The 20,650-nt window shown below is 43.1% G+C and overlaps 1 protein-coding gene across 2 annotated transcripts in view; it reads right to left on the bottom strand.

Annotated features, from left to right (window-relative positions):
* The window catches only part of LOC121446296 (E3 ubiquitin-protein ligase RNF216-like), a 114,338-nt gene that overhangs the window by 17,248 nt on the left and 76,440 nt on the right, over positions 1 to 20,650 (bottom strand). For both annotated transcript variants that reach the window (XM_041648827.1, XM_041648828.1), the window contains exon 14: positions 8,770 to 8,867. In XM_041648827.1, the coding sequence (XP_041504761.1) occupies positions 8,770 to 8,867 (98 nt within the window). The remainder of the gene's footprint in view (positions 1 to 8,769; positions 8,868 to 20,650) is intronic.

The raw sequence follows: 20,650 nt of genomic DNA, 5'->3' as shown, positions 1-20,650 counted from the left end.
CAGGATGTGCTTCCAGAAGCAGGACAGGAAGAGAAGTCTAAGCTGAGGCTGGCTATGTTTGCTGACCTAATGTTTAACAGGAAGACTCAGAGACATCCTCTGTGCAGCCACTGACATCCCATGATTCTGGCACTACTTGTGCTTCATTACCCAAGGATAATGGGAAGTAATCTTAGGGGGCTTCCTTCTCTTCTGTTCTCTCTACACCTCCCCAGCCCCTGCTAACTCTTACTATGCAGTCATGGCTGGTCCATAACTTACTATGTAGACAAGGATGACTTGAAACCTCTTTAAGTGTTGGGATTATAAATTCATGTCACAACTAGGGCAATTTCTTTTAAAAAAAAATTAAGAAAAAGGGTTGGATAGCTCAGTTGGTTAAAGTGTTCACCATATACAAGCATAACTTGAATTGAGATTCTCAGCACCCATGTAAAAGGCAGGTGTCTCAGCCTAGTACTGGAGAGGTAGAGACAGGAAGATCCCTAAAGTTTGCTGGCTAACTAGTCTTGTTCAATTGTTAGGTTCAAGGTTCAATGAGAAATCCTGTCTCAAAAAATAAGGCTAAATGCTGGTGAGATGGCTTAGTGGGTAGGGGCGATTGCTACCGGTCCTGGGACCCACATAATAGAGGGAGGGAATGCCTCCTGAATATTGTCCTTTGATCTCCCAATCCATGAATGTGTACACTTTTTCTTCTCTCTCTCTTAAGAGATAGGGTCTTGGCCAGGTGGCAGTACACACCTTTAATCCTAGCACTTGAGAGGCATTAGCATAGGCATAGGCAGGCAGATCTCTGAGTTCGAGGATAACATACATGCTCTACAAAGTGAATTCCAGGACTATATAGAGAAGCCTTGTTTTGAAAAGCCATTAAGACAGTCAAGGTCTTGCCTGGGCAGTGGTGGCAAATGCTTTTAATCCTAGCACTTAGAAGGCAGAGGCAGGCGGGATCTCTGTAAGTTTGACAGCTTAGTCTACAGAGCGAGCTCCAGGACAACTAGGACTACATAGAGAAACCCTGTTCCCATAAACAAACAAACAACCCCCCCCCCCCAAAACAACAAGACAGACAAAAGAAACAGACAGGGTCTCATTGTGTAGTTCTGGCTGGCCAGGAATTTGCTATGTAGGCCAGGTTGACCACTAAACCACAGAAATACACCTGTCTCTACTTCATTAGTGCTGGAATTAAAAGTGTACATACTGTACCAAGCACATAAAAAAAAGTTTACTTAGTCTTTGTATGAGTGTTCTGCCTAAAACTGCGTGTGCAACATGAACATGCCTGGTGTCTATGAAATTGAAAAACAGGTGTCTGATCCCCTTGGAGGGGAGTTATGGGTGGTTTGTGAGCCACCATGTGGGTGCTAGGAAATAAACTTGGGTCTTCTACAAGAATGTGCTAGCTCATTTTATGTCAACTTGACACAAACTTGAGTCATCTGAAAGGAGGAAACCTCATTTGAGAAAATGCCTGCTATAGAGATTTGCATTGATATGGATCTTGGTTTATTGATAGAAATTTAAGGTCAATTTTGTTATATGTGTATGTACATTTCTGCTCTTGATTAAGGTATTGTGTTTGTGTAGCTCATTTAGGAATGTAATGTATAATTAAGAAATATAGGTTAATAGAAAGTCATCTATAATAGTCAAGCTTGTAGTCATGCTAGTTAGGTTTTCTATATATATAGAGATATATTTCAGTTAGATGGGTATTCTTCAAATCTTTCAAAGACCTACGGAATATGGCATTTAAATGTTTTCAGAACTTAGGACTTTACATGATAATGAGACACATCTGCTCCTGGCAGCACCAATTACTTCAAGAGGAAGATGGGCATTTAAGAGGCTCCTTATGGAGTTGGTTAGCCATTTGGGCAAGAAACTGCTCTTGCCTGGACTGCTTGATGAACTGGATACGTAGGACCTGCAGAGAAATGACTTGCCTAAAGGTGAGACTGTCCTTCAAGGTTCCTATTTCATAAAAGAGTCTGCAGACATTCTGCAGGACACAGAAAAAAGTGACTGACAAAACTACCAACATTGGCGGAACTGTCTTTGAAATTTCTTGCTCGTGAAAAAGTCTGCTGGATACTATGGGCCTGTAGGTACCCCCATGGTGCAGAAGAACTTTGGGTGACTGTCCAGGCAGCAAGATGTCTCTGTCATTTCTAAAGCTTTGGACTTCCTGTTTACTTAGGCATTATATCCTTCTAGAGTCTTTGGAGTTAAAAAATAGGTAGTAATAATATAGTTTTCCTTAGTTATGATAAAAGATAAAATAGATATAAATATTGTAACTTTAATTCTTGTTTGATACCTGTTTTGTTATATATATATATATATATATATATATATAGTAATTTTACTATGTTAAAGTTAAAATCTTCCTTTTTACTTAATCAAAAAAGGGGAGGTGATGTGGGATTCCCCTCTGTATGCTGTGAATACCACTGGTTAATAAAGAAACTGCCTTGGTCTGTTGATAGGGCAGAACTTAGCTAGGTAGGGAAAACTAAACTGAATGTTGGGAGAAAGGAGGCAGAGTCAGGGAGAGTTAGCCAAGAAGAAGCTAGAGCTAATGGGCCAAGCAGTAATTTAAATAAATAATACAGTTTCTGTGTGATTATCTAGGGGCAGAGCAGCTTGGAACCAACAAGCAGCCTCCTTACAACAAAAGCCTCCATAAGACACATCAGTAGGACATTTTCTTAATTAATGACTGATGGAGAAGGGCCCAGCAATTTACTGAGTTGTTACCATCCTTGGTCTGGTGATCCTGGGCACTATAAAGAAGCAGGTCAAACAGGCCAGTAAGCAGCACCCTTCCACGGGCTCTGCATCAGCTCCCGACTTCAGAGGGATTCCTGCCTTGCTTGAGTTCCTGTCCTGACCTTTCTTCACCGATAGACTATGGATGTGGAAGCATAAGCCAAACAAACCCTTTCCTCCCTAAGTTGCTTTGGTCATGGTGTTTCATCACAGTAATACCAATTAAGACCAAGAGAAATTAAGTGCTCTTCAATGCTGAACCATCTCTCTAGTCCAAATAAAACAGTGTATCTTTTAACAACAACAACAACAAAAAAGCTGGAGAGTGGACTAAGGAAGACACATATCAGCCTCCCACTTTTTAAATTAATCAATCAATTAATTAATTAATTAATTAAACAAACAAACAATATTCTGTCTGTGTGTATGCCTGCAGGCCAGAAGAGGACACCAGACCCCATTACAGATGGTTGTGAGCCACGATGTGGTTGCTGGGAATTGAACTTAGGACCTTTGGAAGAGCAGGCAATGCTCTTACCCTCTAAGCCATCTCTCCAGCCACTCAGCCTCCCACTTTTATCCAGAAACCAATCATTTTGTCTGCAGCCACTCTAGCAGTTACTTTGCTATGGTTTGACTTGGACTTCTCCGATGCAACTGAACACTAGTGACTGCTTATTGCTCCCTCATTTTCTTAAAGAATACCTACAGAAATTATCTGTCTTTGGGTTCGACTGCATTCTCTTGCTGCTTTGAAGATCTCTATTTGGGCTGAGACTAGCTCTGCAGGAGAGCACTTGCAGGCACGTTTAAGTCCTTAGGTTAATATTTCTAAAATTGAAAATGAACCAAAGTATGAACCCCCCCCCCCCAAACTAACACAAAGATCAGTTTGTTCCTTTTCTTAATTATTTTCTCTCCATTTTTCCAACTGGATGATGTCAATTCAACAATCTTCAAAAATCACCCCCCCCCGCCTCAGACAGGGTCTCATCTACATAGCTCTGGCTGTCCTGAAACTCACTCTGTAGTCCAGGCTGGCCTTGAATTCACAGAGATCCATGTGGTGCCTCTACCTCTTGAGTGCTGGGACTAAAGGCATGTGTCACTAAGCCAGGCTCATTTTTTTTCTTTAATTCATTTTTTGATTTTTTTCAATGTGTACAAGTGTTCTGATTTCACATATGGCAGTGCACCACTTGTGTACCAGTGCCCTCAAAGGCCAGAAGCGAGCCTTGGATCCTCTCTGGAACTGAAGTTACAGATACTTGTGAGCTGCTATGTGGGTGCTGGGAATCAAACCTGGGTCATTTGAAAGAACAGCCAACGTAATGTGTTAACCACTGAGCAATCCCGAGTCCCCTTTTCTTTTGGGACATAGTCTAATGCAGGCCTCAAATTTGGTATTAGCCGAAGATGACCTTGAACTCCTGATCCTCCAGTTTTGACAGCCTAAGGGTTGGGATTATAGGCATGTACCATTGTAACCAGTCTTATGAAGTGCTGGGAATTCAACTCAGGGCTTTGTGTATATAAGGTAAACCCCTTTACCAATTGAGCTAACTTTTAGCACTCTCAGATTCTTTTTTTCTCTCCCAAGACAGGCTTTCTCTACTGAACAGTCCTGACCATCCTGGGACTCACTCTATAGCCTATGTTGGCCTCAAACTCAGAGATACATCTGCCTGCCTCTGCCTCCCAAGTGTTGGGATTAAAGGCATGCGCCATCACCACCCAGCCTCTGATTCATTCTTTTGCTCAAATCTGTTATTACATTTTTTTCATATTTTTTCACTGGTACTGGTACTTTCTGTCCATGGCTTCTTTTTACTCTCTGTTGATGACAATAGATTTTAAGGATTTGTATGCAGTATTTCCTCCTGCGAATAGGTCACACTTCCCTAGTTTCTTTGAATGCCCTGTAAATTATTGTTGAAAATTGGGTATTTTTAATACTGTAAGTGGAAATTGCAAATCAGACTGCTTCTTGCAGGTTTGGCAGTAATGAGGCTTTTTAAAGCTGTTTCATAAGCATTGTATTTTCCATTGTGTGAGGTTATGATCAGTGCTAGAATGGAGAGATATTTTTAAGCTTTGAAGCCAAACATACAGAGTCGTTCCTAGTCCATTCTGGTCTTCAGCTCACTGTATAATATAGGTTACTTGAAATTCTATTATGGAACACTGTCCTCTGCCAGGCATGGTGATGTACACCTTTAAACCCAGCAGTTGGGAGGCAGAGGAGGCTGATGTACGTAAAAAAGTTCTAGGAAATTCAGGGCTGTAGGGAGAGATACTGCCAAAGAAAGCTGTCCTTTGAGCATAACAGCCTTCACTATTTTCATCTGAGTAGCTGTGACTACCCACAGAGGATGCTAACCTGAGATTTCAGCTACTCCTTTCTCTTGTCTCTAATCTCTATGTATTATCTTCCTCTAATTTCTATGTAATTCTGCCCAAAGTCTTGGAAGGTGTATTCTGTCTGTCTGTCTCTCTCTTGGTTTTTTGAGATCTCACAGAGATCCGCCTGCCTCTGCCTCCCGAGTGCTGGGATTAACAGTATGCACCACCAGACAACTTCTGCCTCTGCTGCTTTCATCTCCCGAATGCTGGAACTATGGGGGTTCCATATGCCTGCCTCTTTCTAATCCTACCTTATTTTTTGTTAAAGCTACCCATGTAGCCATCAACTCCAAGATGTCTGGGCCTAACAATTGTTGTTTAAGAGCATCTGATGGGCCGGGCGGTGGTGGCGCACACCTTTAATCCCAGCACTCGGGAGGCAGAGGCAGGCGGATCTCTGTGAGTTCGAGACCAGCCTGGTCTACAAGAGCTAGTTCCAGGACAGGCTCCAAAACCACAGAGAAACCCTGTCTCGAAAAACCAAAAAAAAAAAAAAAAAAAAGAGCATCTGATGATGGACCAGGTGGACACTAAGTAGCTCAGCTCCTCTGTGAAATTTCCTCACTAAAGTCATCTGACAGTATTCTGTAGGCCGACTGTTTTTGTCAGAAGTCACCAACATGGTAAGCTATGCCAGCACTTGGGAGGCAGAGGTAGAAGAACCGTAAGTCTTGGGTCAGCTGGGCTGTGTGGTGACCACCCACTACATTAGGGGCAAAGCTTCTAGCTCATGAACCTTTAAGAGAAACAATTACATCCAAAGCCTAATGTAAGTTAGGCAAATGTTCTGCACTTAGCCTTCTACAGCTTTGCTCTGTGTGCGTGGCTATATTTTTGAAAAAAGGTATTTGCTGTAGAACAATCTTTGTACACTATGAATATGTTATTACTCTCACTGGCTAATAAAGAGCTCACTGGCCTATAGCTGGGCAGGAGAAGGTCAGGTGGGAAAACCAGACTAAGAGGATGCTGGAACAAAAAAAGGCAGAGTTAGGAGTCACTAGCCAGATGCAGAGGGAGCAGAAGATGCTAATAAAGGTACTGCCACATGGCAGAGAGTAAATAGGAATATGGGTTAACTTAAAATGTAAGAGTTAGCTAGTAACTAGTCTGAGTCATCGCCTGAGAATTTAATTAATATAGGCCTCAGAGTGGTTATTTGGGAATAGGTGGCTGGGACAGAAATGTCTTTTTACAGGTCTTACTCTGTAACCCAGTGTATAAGCATCTTAAGTGCTAGGATTATGGCCCGTGCCACCATACCCAGCTCAGAATAGTGCCTTGCCAGGGTATCCAGTTAGAGCATTACCTCATAGCATTTCCCTGTGTACATCCCGAGCTTTCTTATTTTTGCTACTTGGCACAAGTATGATCCCCCGAGGTCAATGGAGGAATGGCTATATGGTAAGGAAGGCAAGTTAAAGCTACCTAAAACCAGCATCTAACTCCCACTGACTTCAAGGTTTACAATGTTGACTTCTCCTCTTCTGTTCTTTACTTGTCTGTGTGGCCTGCAAGAAGAATGGGCCTAAGAGAGCAGTATGGCAGGTACACTGCTGATGGCTTATCATGTACTGAGTAACTGCAGCTGCTGGTTCAGATGCTATTCTTACTGTAGCAATAAACAGCTCCTGGCAATGACACACAGGTACTGATATGGAAAATGCTTTTGTTCTTTTGTTCAATGGTAGAGAATAGCAGCTGACAAGGATCTCATCTGTCTCCCACCAAGACAATATACTAGTCTGTGATTCAGGTGACACATAGACACATCTGACTTGATGAACAAAGCAGCAGGTGACCTAGCATGCACTAGTAAGGAACAGTGGTGTGTGACATTTCTACAAAGTTCTGGTGGTTGGGAGGCCAGTTTTGCACCAGGACAGTCAGTCTTCCTAAAAGCAAGTGTGTGCTGTGTATCTCAACCCTCTTCTACATACAGTGAAGCATTTGGGGAAGGTATTTTTGAATTCTGGAACTGACAGACATTGTATTGGATGCTCTACTCTGATAGGTTTGTTGATCTAGAGGACTGTCAAGCTAAATTCCAGGGCAATCAGAGATGCAGAACAGGAGTGTCTACTCTAAAACAACCACAATCTCCCTGAGAAACATCCATGGCCTGCTGGCAAGATTCAGCTACTTGATACAGAGAAACAAGTTCTCCATTTTTGGGGGGCTGAAGGGTAATGGTTGCCCTTAGCTTTTAGGAGAGATCTCACTCCTTGGCTCAGGGCCCCTTCCTCCAGCTTTAAAGACAGCAATGGAAAGTCAGGTCCTAATGTCTCCAAGCCCACAGTCATTTCTTATCTGACTACTTCCAAAAAAGGCATTCTATTAAAGAACCCCCAATCAGATGAGTACACTACCTTAGGTCCCTAACTTTTTTTTTTTTTTTATTTTTTATTTTTTAAATTTATTTATTTATTAAGGATTTCTGCCTCGTCCCCACAACCGCTTCCCATTTCCCTCCCCCTCCCCCGGTCCCTAACTTTTAAATTGATTGGTAAGGCCCCTGTTTCATATGCAAAAACATCATGGGGGCCATTATTCTACCTACCACAGTTATGACACAGAGCACAACCAGAAGCCAAGTCCCTAGGTTAAAGTCCCTGTAATGCTGTGTGACAATGATCATGCTAATTGGGTTTTCCTTAACTAGACTGCAAAGTGAGGACAACAGGACCTATCTGTGATACAGATCCACAGATTTCTAGCTGTCCCAAATATCATTCTTCATCTTCTAAGCAACAAACTCCCATGCCCATTCTCCATATTTAAGCGGAACATGAATGAAGTCATTCACTTGGAGGTCATATACATCATTTCTACATTACTTTCAATTTGAGGAAAAGTTGCCTACCTAATAACCTATCTCATTCCTCCTTTCTTATACACAACCACAGAGAGGATCACACCACACATAGGGATTCAGGAGTCAGTGTGACTTAATGGGATACAGCCCACTAGCCTGGCAGAGCTGGATTCTATATGAAAGAAACAGACTTCTATAGCACCTAGTGGCTGCATTTCATTTCTTTCCCTCCCTTCTTTCTTTTTATGGTTTTATCAGACAGGGTTTCTCTGTGTTGTTTTGGATCCTGTCCTTGAACTAGCTCTTGTAGAGCAGGCTGGCTTCGAACTCACAGATGTGCCTGCCTCTGCCTACTGAGTGCTGGGAATAAAGGTGTGTATGGCCACTGCCTGGCAGGTGACTGCATTTTCATAAGTTAACATTTAGAAATTGCTCAGCCACAAAGGGAGCACCACACAGTGCCGGTCATTAAAATAATTGATACAGTCTTTTGCCTTCTGGAGGTTGGCAATTCTACTTACTGTCTCAGGCCAGCAGTATCCTACAACACAGGCAGAAACAACATCAATGCATTCTTGCCTATGAAGACCTGGTACACCTGCTTACTGGCTAGGCAGTACTACTACCTGACATTTGAATAGCTATAGGTTTAGAAACAAAGAAATCGGTTAGAGTCCTGCCTAAGATTCCTCTGGGTGGGGATGGCTCAAACTGGCACTTCCCTTAGAACCCTTGGCTCCTCTCAGGGCCAGCTCAGCCATCACATTACTTACATAGATGTCCGGTACTTGATGTCATCCTTTTCTGCCAGCTCTTCACAGGTCAGGCCATTATGCTCTTTCCAGAGTCCTTGACACTTCCTACAGGTCTCCTGGAGACGAAAGACAGATACAAAGTTTCTGGTGAGTGCCACACAAGCTTCTGTTCACAAAATAAATGCCTTTGAAATGAGCTTCTTGGGTCTGAGTCTCTGAGAACTGCTGTCCCAATGAGCAAGGCTACTTCTAAAGATAGAGCAGCAGCAGAAGAGTGAAGTCTTCTAAAGTACTGTGAGCTGTTTGAGGGTGTATCTGTTAGGATCTTACCCTCCACAATTCTTCCAGCCAGGCTCTTGGCATAGAACTGAGGAATATGATCACCAGGGGAACTAAGGAAGACATTCCTTCTTACACCTATCATTCATAAGCATGGATATAAGCATTCATAGTTTCACTTCATTACAAACACAAACTGAAAAAAAAATGTCATTACTTTGGGGATGAGGAGATTGTTTGTGAAAGTGTTTGCTTTTGGAGCATGTGTGTGCACATAAACATCATTACCTTTTATATTAGTAACAAGAACATAAGAAAACATTAAACCAATGATCCATCATGGGCAGAAGTGGAAACTGAAATTCTGCTCAGTATAGCACAGGAAAAGATGGTGCCTGGGCTCCGGCCTTGTCAGGGGAGGATACAAAAATCAGGGATTTAACAAGTCTGCCGTTGATACCTAAAGAAAACAACATTCTGGTCAGAAGATACTGGTGGAGAAAACTGGGCTCTAGGGTACTGTGGCTGGTACAGATGATACAAGCAGGCTTGAACAAACACGCATGGGCCAGGGCAGTTCATGTAGACCCTACAGTGACCTACTTATCAGTTTAGTTTTGATTCCAGAACATCAAGAAGCATGAAGGTAACGTGAGTAAATTTGTGATTTTACTAGAGCATTCTGGGTGAGATTCAGACTAAGGGGAGGAAAGAATATAATGTTCGAAACACAGCTGGATGGCTGAAGAAATGGTTCAAGCTGTTAAAGAGCACTTGTTGCACTGGGTGGCTGTGGCAGTGCATACCTTTCGTCTCAGCACTCAGGAGGCAGAGGCAGGTGGATTTATGAGTTTGAGGCCAGCCTGGTCTACAGAGAGTGTTCTGGACAGGGTTGCACAGAGAAATCCTGCTTCGAAAAACCAAAAAGGAAGGAAGCAGCATCTGTTGTTCTTGCAGAGGACCTGGATTCAGCAACTACATGTCAGTTTAAAACTGTTTGCATTAACAGTTTCAGGGGATCCATGGCCTTCTTCTGACCTCTGTGGGTAGCAGCCATACATGTGGCACATCTATATTCACATAGGCAAAACACTCATGAACATAAAATAATCAGGACAGCTGGGAGCTAGTATGGCCACCTAGTCAAATGATGAATGAAGGTCCATGAGACCCTGCAGAGAAGCTGAAAGTTAATTGATATGGGAGAAACTTCAGAAAGCAAGCTCAGCAGGTTTGAGTGTGGGGATGAGGCTCCAAGAGGACTGACTTTTTTCTGGTTTGGACAAGATATTAACAGCAACACTGACATATTTTGAGTGGGAAGCAGACAAAAACCCTATCTGATCTGGATGGTGGTAACACAATAGACATCTCTTGGGAATGTGAAGTAGGGGGTTGGTGGCAAATTTTAAACTTAGGGAGAGGGCAGCACAGATGCTGCTTAGCTCTATAAGAGCTTCACGACAATTCTACTCTCCATAAGTAACTGGTGACTTAGGTGACTCTAGGCTTAGGACGGTACATATAGACACTACCACAGCACACAAGGGTGCTTGCGTGTGTGTGTATAGAGTTTAGAGGACAACCCTGCCTTTCATCTTGTTTGGAATAGGGTTTCTCTTGCTGTTCACCATTGCATACTCCAGGCTAACTAGCCTAAGCCCAAGAGTGTCCAGACCATCCTCCAGTCTCTACCTTCTATCTCATGGTATCGACGGCTGTCAAATTCAGTTTTTATGTAAGTTCTGGAGATCTGAACTCAGGTTGTTAGGCCTGAACAGCACACTGATCCATCTTCTCAGCCAGAGACTATTACTTCTACATAAGTACATGGTAGTACCAGCCTTGGTGGGAGAAAAGAGAATGGAGTCTGAAAACAGCTGGTGGAGCAGATACAATCAGCAGCAAGGACACTGCAGCACTAATGGCCCCCCCAGGCAGCTGAAAGGGGGTGGTGTGGTGTGAACTGACAGAAGACACAATACTTTTCACAGTAAGACTGTGGGGTGAACAGTCGCTGCTTTTAACCAATGAGCCATTTCTCTAGCCTCCTGCCTTGAACTTCTAGATTTGAGTGCTAAGATGAGAGATAGATGGCACACCTGGCTATTTTGTGCTTGGGATGGAGCCAAGGACCTTGTGGCATGTTGAGAAATTACTTTAACAACTGAGGTATATTTCTAGTCTTCTTTTTTACTTTTAAATTGTATATGACATATATATGCTAATAACAAAAGAAACATTTAATTTTAGGGATAAAAATGATATGGATGGCCACAAGAGTCTGGAACATGCACACTTTTGAGCAGAATGTGGTTCAAAGGCTCCAATCAATGGTGTGGTGGTATAGATGAGTTCACGTGAGTTACTTCTTCTAGGGACACAGATGTTCTCTCTCTCTAATGCTTGCATTCCATTTAGAAAACAAAGCTAAGTCAATACTGTATATAATTACTTCCCAACAAAAATCGGTATTTGCACATATTTAAGAATCTGTAGATTCTTAAAAGATCTTTAATCCAGTATTCAAGAGGCAGGGGCAAGTGGATTCTATGAACACAAGGCCAGCCTGGTTTATGTAGAGAGTTCCAAGACAGTCAAGGCTACATAGAAAGACCCTGTCTCAAAAAAGAATAAAAAGAAAGAAAAGAAAAAAAAAGACTTTGTGACTATTCCAGGAAAATCGCATAAACAACATCTGGAAAATAGATGAGCTGGTGTCTGATTCTGTCCTCCTCCTAAACAAGAACAACAAACCACACACAGAAATGACAGCTTGAAAACAATGCATGGCAGGAAGGCAGTTCTTCTGAACATCCTTACTTAATTCATGGCCTGTCTTCTTATGTGAAGAAACCTCATTCTCCAGGTAAGGCCCAAGCCCACAAAATAGCTTATGGTTTATGAGTGTCAAAGGGAAGTCCTCTGGCTTGTATTCTATCCTACAGTGGTCAGCCTGTTGGTTATATTCCTTCACAGTAAAGGGCCCAAGGGTCTCAAAGAATAAGCCTCAATTGTATTCTGAAGAGGCACTGTAGCTAGACTCTAAACCCAGCACAGAGTAGGCTGGGCAGACTTTATCATGTGGAGCACTCTGCATCATCTCTTTTAAGCATTGTAATTTTCTTCTCCCAAACTCAGCTAGGCTTTGTTCCTAAATATCAAGAAGCTTCTGTAATGTGACAACAACTATGTTCTTTAAACTGGGGAGAATGAGAAATGCCAGAAGGCTATTTTGGAGGAGGGCAGAGCACCCTGACAAGTAACTTACCAACATGAAGCACAGCACACCATGTCCACCCAACCCAGCCAGGCCTGAGCTTTCAGGCCCATCCCTTTCCTGGTGACTTCACCCCAGGAAAAAGAGAGGGGACACAGGTGCTAGCTAACCTAGGCAAATCATTAAAGGAGTTGCTACCAGCTGCTGCTTGTTATGCCTAAGTCTTATGGGGCCCATGGATCCTTGAAACGCTAAGATATCTTGTAATATAGAGAAAATATAGGTGGCTGGGGAGATGGCTCAGTTGGTAAAGTGTTTGCCTTGCAAGCATTAGGATCTGAGTTCAACCCCCAGAACCCACATCAAAAAAAAAAAAAAAGTCAGGCATAGTAGATAGTCCTTGTAATCTTAGTTCTGGGGAGGATGATCCCAGAGGCCTCAAGGCCAGCCAGCCTATAGCAATTAGCAAGCCCTCAATGAGAGATCTTATTTCTAAAAACAAGGCAGAGGAACACCACTGGAGATTGATTGCTGCATTCATGTGTACACACACACACACACACACACACACACACACACACTAAACAAACAAATACCAGCCATCCTGGTCAATTCCCTAGGGTCCATTAATGCCTAGCCAACTCTAGGGACCACAGGGATACACGCTTTTAGGCCACCTGTGTCCTCCAGCTGTTGAAGATGCTAGTACCCCCTCACCGCCATCTCCCAAAGTCATATGGGTAAGAACCAGAAGATCTAGAAGGACATTGATTTAGAGACACTGTGACAGATGCAGTAAGTTGTGAGAATCAATGTAGCTCAGTTAAATCAAAGCCCAGGCAGATTCAGTGAGTTTCTGTTATTGAAGGAAGTCACTGGAGACCCCAGGGAATTCCCTTTCTTCCATACAAGGAAGAAATAACATCAGCAGGAGCCTGATCCTCATCCAAAATTTCAGTAGCTAGCTAGCTCAGTAAAGCAAGTAGGGTGCAGTGGTATGAGGTGACAGTGTGGATGCATACACATGTATCTAGTGTGAGAGGGGTGGTGGCAAGTGCACTCTAAGGAGCTGATAATATCTTTCTTGGTATTGTTTTTGTTTTTTTTTCTTTTTGAGACAGGATTTCTCTGGGTAGCTTTGTAGTCTAACCGATCTAGAGCATCCGCCTGCTTCTGCCTCCTGAGTGCTGGGATTAAAGGCATGCATCACCACTTCCCGGATTGTTTGTTTTGAGACAGGGGTCTCTCTACAGAGCCGGAAACTCTCTCTGTAGATCAGGCTAGCCTTGAACTTACAGAGATCTGCCTGCCTCTGTCTCCTGAATGCTGGGATTAAAGGTGTATATTTTAATAACTGCCTGAGGTCTTAAACTAAAATTCTTGGGGAACACACGCCCACATAACTGATAAAACAGTTACCCAGTTTGGACCGACACTGTCTGGTAAGGCGTCTTTCCAGGCTCTGCTACCAACAATAACCAAATATCAAACATTCAAAACAGACCCTTGAACCAAGCAGCTCGACAACGAGACGCATTCCATAAGTTGAACCTCCAATGAACACAGAAGGGTTTCATATTAATAAACAAAACTTATTTCAGGGATTTCGGGGTATGGTTCATTACAAGCTGGGTTGGTGCTACTTGGGGTAGTCAGGAGATTCGTCAGTTTGAGGTAAGCTTGGGTAATACAATGAGACCATACCTTAAAAATAAATAAATAAATAGATAGATAAATAAACAAATAAATAAATAAATAGTGATGCCAGATGGGTATGAGTCAGGGCTGAAGTTTCTACCACTTGTAAAATGATAGGGCTGTGGCCGTGGGCAAGTGAGACTCAGTTTCTGCCTTCCTGGAACTTTTTTTTTTTTAAACTTTTCGAGACAGGGTTTGGGTTTCTCTGTGTAACAGCCCTGGCTGTCCTAGAACTCGCTCTTTAGACCAGAGGCTCTGCCTGCCTCTGCCTCCAAAGTGCTGGGATTAAAGCTGTGCACCGCCATGCCCAGGCCAAATTTGTGTTTTAAGGGAACATAGTATGCAGGATCCAGAGCTGCCAAGTAGGCAGGACATGGCACTGGTACGGCCACAGCCAGTCAGACTAGTGGCTAGAGAGATCTGTGGGGGATGAGATATTGAGATTGAACCCAGAAGGTGAGTAGGAGTCAGTCAGTGATAGGAAAGTGCATGTTCAGGGGTGGTAGAGATGCAAAAGGAAGACCTGGGTCAGCAGGTTGCTGGTGCCAAGGCTACAGGAAGTCAGGGAGAGTGGAAGGAAGTATGATGACTTGATGGTTGCAGTAGCAGAGGTGGTGATAGTGGTGGATCTGATTCCTTCTTCGGGCCTCCCTGGGCTCCAGCATGGTCATGGTGAACATAAACTCAACCTTACATACAAACACAAATATAATGAAAAATGTATCTTTAAAAAAAGGAGGGTGAGCTGGAGGTTGGAGAGATTGCTCAGTGGTTAGGAGCACTGGCTGTTTTTCCAGGGAACCCAGGTTCAATTCCCAGTGCCCACATGGCAGCTTACAACTGTCTATAACTCCAGTTCCAGAGTATTGAGTACCCTCTTCCTCTGTGAGGAAGAGCCTCCGCCATATATAGGTATGTGTTTTGAAGTAAACGAGAAAGGAAGCTGTCACATTACTTGGTCAAGGCCATGGAACTGTAGACACAATTCAGCCTGGTTCCAAGCAGGCTTGCTCTTTCCCCCTGCTTCCACTGCTTCCCTGTGTGGTAGTTGCTGGCAAGAACTGGTCATTGTTTAGCAGAAAACTCAAGGCACAGAATCATGAGACAAGCCATTAGGTCTCAATGGAATCTCGTGTAAAGAGGCCACAGATGGGCAACTGGCAAGGCTGCCCAGTTGCAGCTGTGCAGGATGGTGCTTCCTAAATGGGCTTCCTGGAGAGCTGAGAATGACACAGACAAAAGAACAATGGAATGGGATCAAATATGAGGCCACCCCTTCTTTCAGATCATCACAGGAGCTTGCTAATCAGTATATCCTTAAACTGGTCACATGAAAGGAAGTGGCTGTTCCTCCCTCCTTCAGCCACTTTGTACATCTGGTGGGGCAATAGAAAGACGTATATACAGACAAAGACAGGCTCAATGTGTGCTTTCCACACCAGAGCCAAGGATCAGTCAGTCATTCTCCATGGCTGGCTAGTCCTGGATCCTTCCTGTGAATACTCATCAATTGCCTTTTCAACAGTAGCTAAGACTCTGACCATTTGGATTTTTAATTCTTTTTGTTTTTGGGAGTCTCACTATATAGCACAGACTAGCTTATAGGCCACTAGCTTATAGTGTCTGCCTCCTGAGTCCTGGGACTTTAGATATGTCACTGTGACCAGCTGTTAGGATTTGCTGGTGATTATTACTGTCACAGAATTGGGTCAAAGTTCTGGTTTAGAGTGATATTCGAAACAGCAATGATTTCTGCACTGAAGTAATGAAAAAACATTTTCACTTGCCCATTCTTGCCTCTTTATCCAGTGCTACTGAATGTCAAGCCATCTGGCAGGGTTTCTCTCTGCAAAGGCCCAAGAGGAGGGCATTATGAGGCCCTCCCTTCTCCATCTCCCTCTAGGCTGGTGGGACATTATCAAGCCTTGCACTCCTCTGAGGATTGAGCATGATGAGGTCAGGTCAGAAAGGTAGGGTATGCAGGTACAGCAGCTTCCCTTCCCTTAGAGAGCTGGAGTGAGGAGTCTAGAGAAACGACTGACTAGTCAGTATCTATGGCCAAGACCAGTAGCCCCTTGCCAATGTACACACCCTCTACATTTACTAATAGCATAGCTGTGTCAAATATCAGGGCATCTGGGAAATTTTGATGATCTGGAAATAAGATGGTGCTCTTTTCCTGAATACCTGGGGCACTTGGCTTACAATTCTTATATTATTATTATTATTATTATTATTATTATTATTATTATTATTATTATTAGAGAAAGGATTTCTCTGTGTAGCCCTGATTGTCCTGGAACTCGTTCTGTAGACCATGCTGACTTCAAACTTAGAGATCTGCTTGCCTCTGCCTCCTGAGTGCTGGAACTAAAGGCGTGCACCACCATTGCCCAGCTACACCATTTAGAAATGGTCTCACTGTAACTCAGGCTGGCCTTGTATCATATCTCAGCTTCCCAAATGCTAGATTCTATGTCCCTACTCTTCTCCCACTCATTTTAAAGATGTGGTACTTGACAATCAGCTCACATCTTTACATGAAGTTGTGCTATATTTGCAGGGGTTTTTTCACTGTTTCAAAACAAACCATCTCTCAGAAACTTCAACTTGGTGTGGCCAGCCAAGTACTGTGAAATCTTAAAAATGACCCTGGTTTCCTCTCTAGTCTCCAGCAAAGAGCTTCAGAAGGAAAAGACTGCCCTTAAAAAAATTATAGACACACACTAAATCCAAAGGATGTGCCGTACTATTTCTCTACAGTAAAGGAATCACTCAGTGTTACTCTCATAGGCTAGAACTAGTCAAGTACTCTTTTCAGGAAGATCTGGATTTCTGTCCTCATACTGCCCTCTAGGGATAAGCGGGTATAAAAGCACCCTGGTCTCAATCTACCCTTTGGGTATTTGATTTGGGTATTTTGGTATTTGATAAAGTTGGGATCAGGATTGTGGGATAAAAAGTGGCTGCCGAAGCCTTCTTGGCATCAATAACAATTCAGTTTACTTTTATCAGAATTGACTTCAAATTTAACTCACCAATACTCTCCCAGAAGTTATTAAAAACTAAAACTGAGTCTGGTTTATTTGAGGCCCTTTAACAGATCATCTGCAACACCTGGGCAAGTGGACACAGACGTTTAGAAACAACATCTGAGTTCCCTTCTAGGTCCTGTTCTGAGGGATAAAAGATTACAATCAATTCCGTGCCCACTAGTAAGTTACACTGGAGAGGGCTGATGACAGGTTAAATAAGTGAAATACAAATAAGACAGGATTATAAGTACTAAAGGGATACATGCAGGAAGGTAGGTCACCAGGGTTAGGGCTCAGGGCTAAAGTTTTCAGTCAGATGGATATCAGGGAAGGGCTGTAACGAAGTAAACGAAAGGTGCACAGAAGCCAAGGTGGTATGTCTTGTGATGTCTTGGGGAACTGCAAGGAGAGAGGCAGGTGACTAGTCAAGAGAATCAAGCAAGGGGCTGTGGGGGTATGAGGCTGCCTGGTTTGGGAAGGTGATAACTAGAGCCTGGCTAACACCCAGAGTAGGCAGAGTCTCCCCACAGTGATTGTACATAAAGCTGCTGGCTGCCCTTTTAAGGGGGACACTCTCAGGCTTGAACTACACCCTCTGTTAGGATGGGGTCTTGTCTGCTTCTGTGCCCAGGGGTTCAGTTCTCATAGCTCTGAAAGGACAGGAGGGAAGAGGCCATGACTCACACCCTTTCAGAAGCATCTGCCTAATATATAGGTTCCACACAATTGGCGTTTGTGGAGTCAAAGTCACTACAGCAATGACTTTAAGAACTGTATCCCTTTGGTAAGGAGGTGAAATCATCCCATAAGATTATGATTAGTGGGTTTTGAACTAGGACAGAAAATTGTGCACCCCACATACTGTTTTGTTGAACTGTTATTTCAGTTAGATATTTATATACTCATGCCCTGAATTTATGTTAAATCAATATGTGCATAAGCTAATACAAATTTAATCATTCAAAAATTAGTTTGGAGGCAGAGGCAGGCGGATCTCTGTGAGTTTGATGCCAGCCTGGTCTACAAGAGCTAGTCCCAGGACACGTTCCAAAGCTACAGAAAAACCCTATCTCGAAAAAAACCCCAAAAAAGTAAAAAAGAAAACCTGATGGGGCTGGAGAGATGGCTCAGCAGTTAAGAGACTGTTTGCTCTTCTAAAGGATTGGGGTTCAATTTCCAGCACCCACGTGACAGCTCAACTCTGTTCAGCTTCAGGGAATTTAACACCCTCATATAGACATGTATGTAGGGAAAACACTAATGTACATTAAAAAAAAGAAAAGAAGAGAAATGAAAAGAAAGCACCTGAGGGTCATTCTTATACAGAGAAGTCCCTAGGATAATTGAGACGAAGTGGAAGAATATTGCATGAGCATCAGACACTAACAGAGGCTTAACTGTCGCCAAAGAGTAGGTGATATGGTACAAAGTGGGGGACCTAACTAACAACAGACACTTCAAATTCAAAAATAAACACTTCTGCTCAATGCCTGTGCTACTCTGGGCTTCCTAGCATTTTCTGGGAATCTTGGCCTGGCAGGAGAAGCTAGTAAACTCAACTTGTCCCTGCTCAGCTTCCACTGTCATCATCCCCAGAAGGAACAGCCAAATCACAATAGTCTGTTCCCTCAGGAACAGCCTACAACCTACATTAAAGCCCTTAATAGGATCCACAGCACATACCAGCCCACAAGAAAGCTTTAAGCACAGAAGCTCACCTTTTCAAGATACACATAAAAGCAAAGAGTATCAGGAAGTAGCTAAGTGGTAGAGTGCTTGCCTATCATGTGCAAAGTCTAGGTTTGATCCCTAGGACCAAAAGACCAAAACCAAACCAAACCAAAACAAAACCCAACAAACCTGAGAGGGGGCCCTTAAAAAGGACAGTGCTGATGGGGTGGAGGTATGCTTTGGAGTAGAGGTAATGATTAACTCAGATATACAGTCCTTTTTGTATTGGCTCTAACACCTATTGCTAGCTATGCTTTCCCAATAATTTGAACAGAGAGATGTGCGACTCCTGGATTAGCATGAGGACAACAAGGTGTTCATTCTAGTGTTCAGTCTTGCATCACCTTTCTACTCTGAGTAGATTTAAGGATCTATTTCACTGAGTAATCCCACCATCCAACTCTCCCTTTCTTTCTGTTCCCACAGACAGTCAGTCAGTCAGACGTGTCTTATGAGACACATTTTACTGTTCCCCATCCTGGATGGATTGTACGTATAAATGATAAACAAAAAGTTAGCTATAATTTGCAGTCATGGACTCTGAGTCCTGGTTTCAGGTATATTTATTTTAAGGTTGCTAAGTGGGAAATCCCAGTGGTTTTCCTTCCACTTTTATTTTGAAGTTCATGTCCCCCCATCTGCTGCCCAGTGTCCTGAGAGGAACAGAAACAGAATGTATGTGTGTGGGAGGAGCGCAGATTTTAGGGACGGAAATAGGCTAGAGTTCAATGCCTTGGCTCTGCTATCCTCTGGGCTGTGTAAGGACCAGTGAGGGTACAGCTCCTGGCACGCAGTAGGCTGTCCTGATCACTGACCTCATGGATGGCTTGGCTCTGCCCCCCGGACATTTGTCTATACTTCTCTGACAAAAGGTTTTTAGGGCAGATTCCGTGTTGGCATCAGAAATATAAAGCAGTTTAATAATGACTTTTAGTAACCTAGGTGCATACCTTTAAATTCCAGCACTTGGGAGGCAGAGGCAGGAGGATCTCTGTGAGTTGAGGCCAGCCTGGTCTACAGAGCGGGTCCCAGGACAGTTACCAAAGCTACATGGAGAAACCCTTTCTCTAAAATGCAAAACAAACAAACAACCCCCACCCCTGAAAAAAATTATAAACTTTTTAAAACACAGGTCAAGCTAACACAGAATAGAGATAGTTCAACCAAGCTCAAACACTGATCATCTAGTTCTTGCTACTCCGGATGAGCAGCTGTATTGTAACCTGGGGACTTGACACAGTGGTACGAAGGCCAGTCCTGAACCCACTAATCAAAAAGGCATTTTTTTAAAATATTTATTTATTTATTTATTATGTATACAATATTCTGTCTGTGTGTATGTCTGCAGGCCAGAAGAGGGCACTAGACCTCATTCCAGATGGTTGTGAGCCACCATGTGGTTGCCGGGAATTGAACTCAGGACCTTTGGAAGAGCAGGCAATGCTCTTAACCACTGAGCCATCTCTCCAGCCCCTCAAAAAGGCATTTTGACAAGATTATTGAGTGATTTCAACACACTGCACGGTCTGGGAAGCCCTGGCTTGTTTGACAGGTCTTGGTTTTACTAACCACTTGAACACCTGTTCTGACTAGGTGAGCCCTCTGGAGACTTCATTTTTGTGTCGCTGAAGGACTAACAGAGTTCATGCACTGGCCTCCAAAAAGGTCTTGAGGGCGCTGGCATGGCTGGCAGATCTCTGTGAGTTCAAGACCAGCCTAGTACACATAATGAGTTCCAAAATAGCCAGAACTGTTTCAGAGAAACCGGTTCTGTCTCGAAAAATAAAAAAAAATAAAATAATAATAATAAAAAAAGGGCTACCGAGCTAACAAGAAGATTTTGATCTTATTTTATTATTTTTGTTGTTGTGCTACCATGTTTGGCTCTGTTTTTTTCTTCTTTTTCTTAGATAGTGTCTTAACTATGTAGCTATAG

This window comes from Microtus oregoni, unplaced genomic scaffold, assembly GCF_018167655.1.
Source record: "Microtus oregoni isolate MIOR12 unplaced genomic scaffold, Mior012 000003F_ref0000135, whole genome shotgun sequence".
Taxonomy (NCBI): domain Eukaryota; kingdom Metazoa; phylum Chordata; class Mammalia; order Rodentia; family Cricetidae; genus Microtus; species Microtus oregoni.
This window is presented reverse-complemented; position numbering and strand designations above follow the sequence as displayed.